The sequence below is a fragment of the Phalaenopsis equestris genome, unplaced genomic scaffold (assembly GCF_001263595.1).
Source record: "Phalaenopsis equestris unplaced genomic scaffold, ASM126359v1 Scaffold195320, whole genome shotgun sequence".
Lineage (NCBI taxonomy): Eukaryota > Viridiplantae > Streptophyta > Magnoliopsida > Asparagales > Orchidaceae > Phalaenopsis > Phalaenopsis equestris.
Window position 1 is genome coordinate 1 of NW_018215269.1, and position 1,275 is coordinate 1,275.

The 1,275-nt window shown below is 30.2% G+C and overlaps 1 protein-coding gene across 1 annotated transcript; it reads left to right on the top strand.

Annotated features, from left to right (window-relative positions):
- Positions 1–66: 66 nt before the first annotated feature.
- Positions 67–1,240, top strand: LOC110035012 (protein MALE DISCOVERER 1-like; the record flags this gene model as incomplete). The annotated part of the gene is made up of 3 exons (XM_020739251.1): positions 67–199; positions 827–981; positions 1,048–1,240. Coding segments are annotated over 3 exons (481 nt in total), but the record flags the coding sequence as incomplete, so codon positions are not given.
- Between the last annotated feature and the right edge of the window lie 35 nt (positions 1,241–1,275).

Here is a 1,275-nt window from a genome sequence, read left to right on the forward strand (position 1 = left end):
TATATATATATATATATATATATGTATATATATGATCTTATTTTTTAAATTTTCTTGGAATTCTAGATAAATACGATCTCGCGGATAAACCACAAAAACTTCATCAATCTTTTGGGTTACTGCAAAGAGGAAGATCCTTTCATGAGGATGATGGTGTTCGAGTATGCACCAAATGGGACACTTTTCGAGCATCTTCATGGTTAGTTTTCAAAAAAAAAAAATTTCTTAAATTGATTATTAGATTTAAAGGCATTAACTAAGGGATCATGTGGGATATTTTTGTTATTTTGTTTTCTCCATATTTGAGTTTAAATAAACCATGTTCATTATGTTGAAAAAAAACATAGGATGTTTTTTTAATGTTTGTAAAATTTATTTTATTTATTTTTAAAACTAAAAAATTAAACATATAAAAAACACATTAAACAAACATATTTTAAAAAGAAACAGAACAGAATAGAATTAATCCCAAACAGGCCTCCATATTCTACATGCAAAATTATAATTTTAACCATTACTTACATGTATCACCCTGGTTGGGAACAACTTGAAAAGTTCTAGTGAGCTACGTTCGTGCGCTAACACCATGCATAAAACTTGCCAAGTATTTACATATTTAACACCTTAACTTCTATTTTTACATATATGTAACCTTACCCATGCATGAAAAGAAGTATTTCACTTTTCAAAAATTAAAATGGTGGCATTTTTTATGTGATGTGAATGATTTGAGTGTTATAAATATGAAAAAGTAAATTCATAGGAATTCAGAGATATGCATTTAAATGCCAATAATAATAATAATAATTTAAGCTTCAATTTTCAGTGCCAGACTTTGAGCATCTTCAATGGAGTGTTAGAATGAGGATTATTATGGGAATTGCATATTGCCTCCAATATATGCATAATCTGAACCCCCCAGTAATACACCCTATTCTACACTCCAGCTCTATTTTCATAACTGAAGACTATGCAGCAAAGGTGAGCCCTTATTTTCTCGCTTTAAACTGCATAAATGGAGTAGAATTGAATTTATTTGGTGTGCAGATAGCAGATATAGGCATCTTCAGTGAGCCAATTGGAAGAGGAAAATTTTACAAAGGAGATGGAAGAGACAACACTGATCATTTTACTACTTGCGAGAGTAATGTTTACAGCTTTGGGATTCTACTGCTAGAGATTATTTCTGGAAGAATGCCAATCTCTGAGGAAGATGGTCTACCTATTTTAAATTGGGTTAGCCCTTTTTTCTTAATCCTTAATTTTCTTATGAGA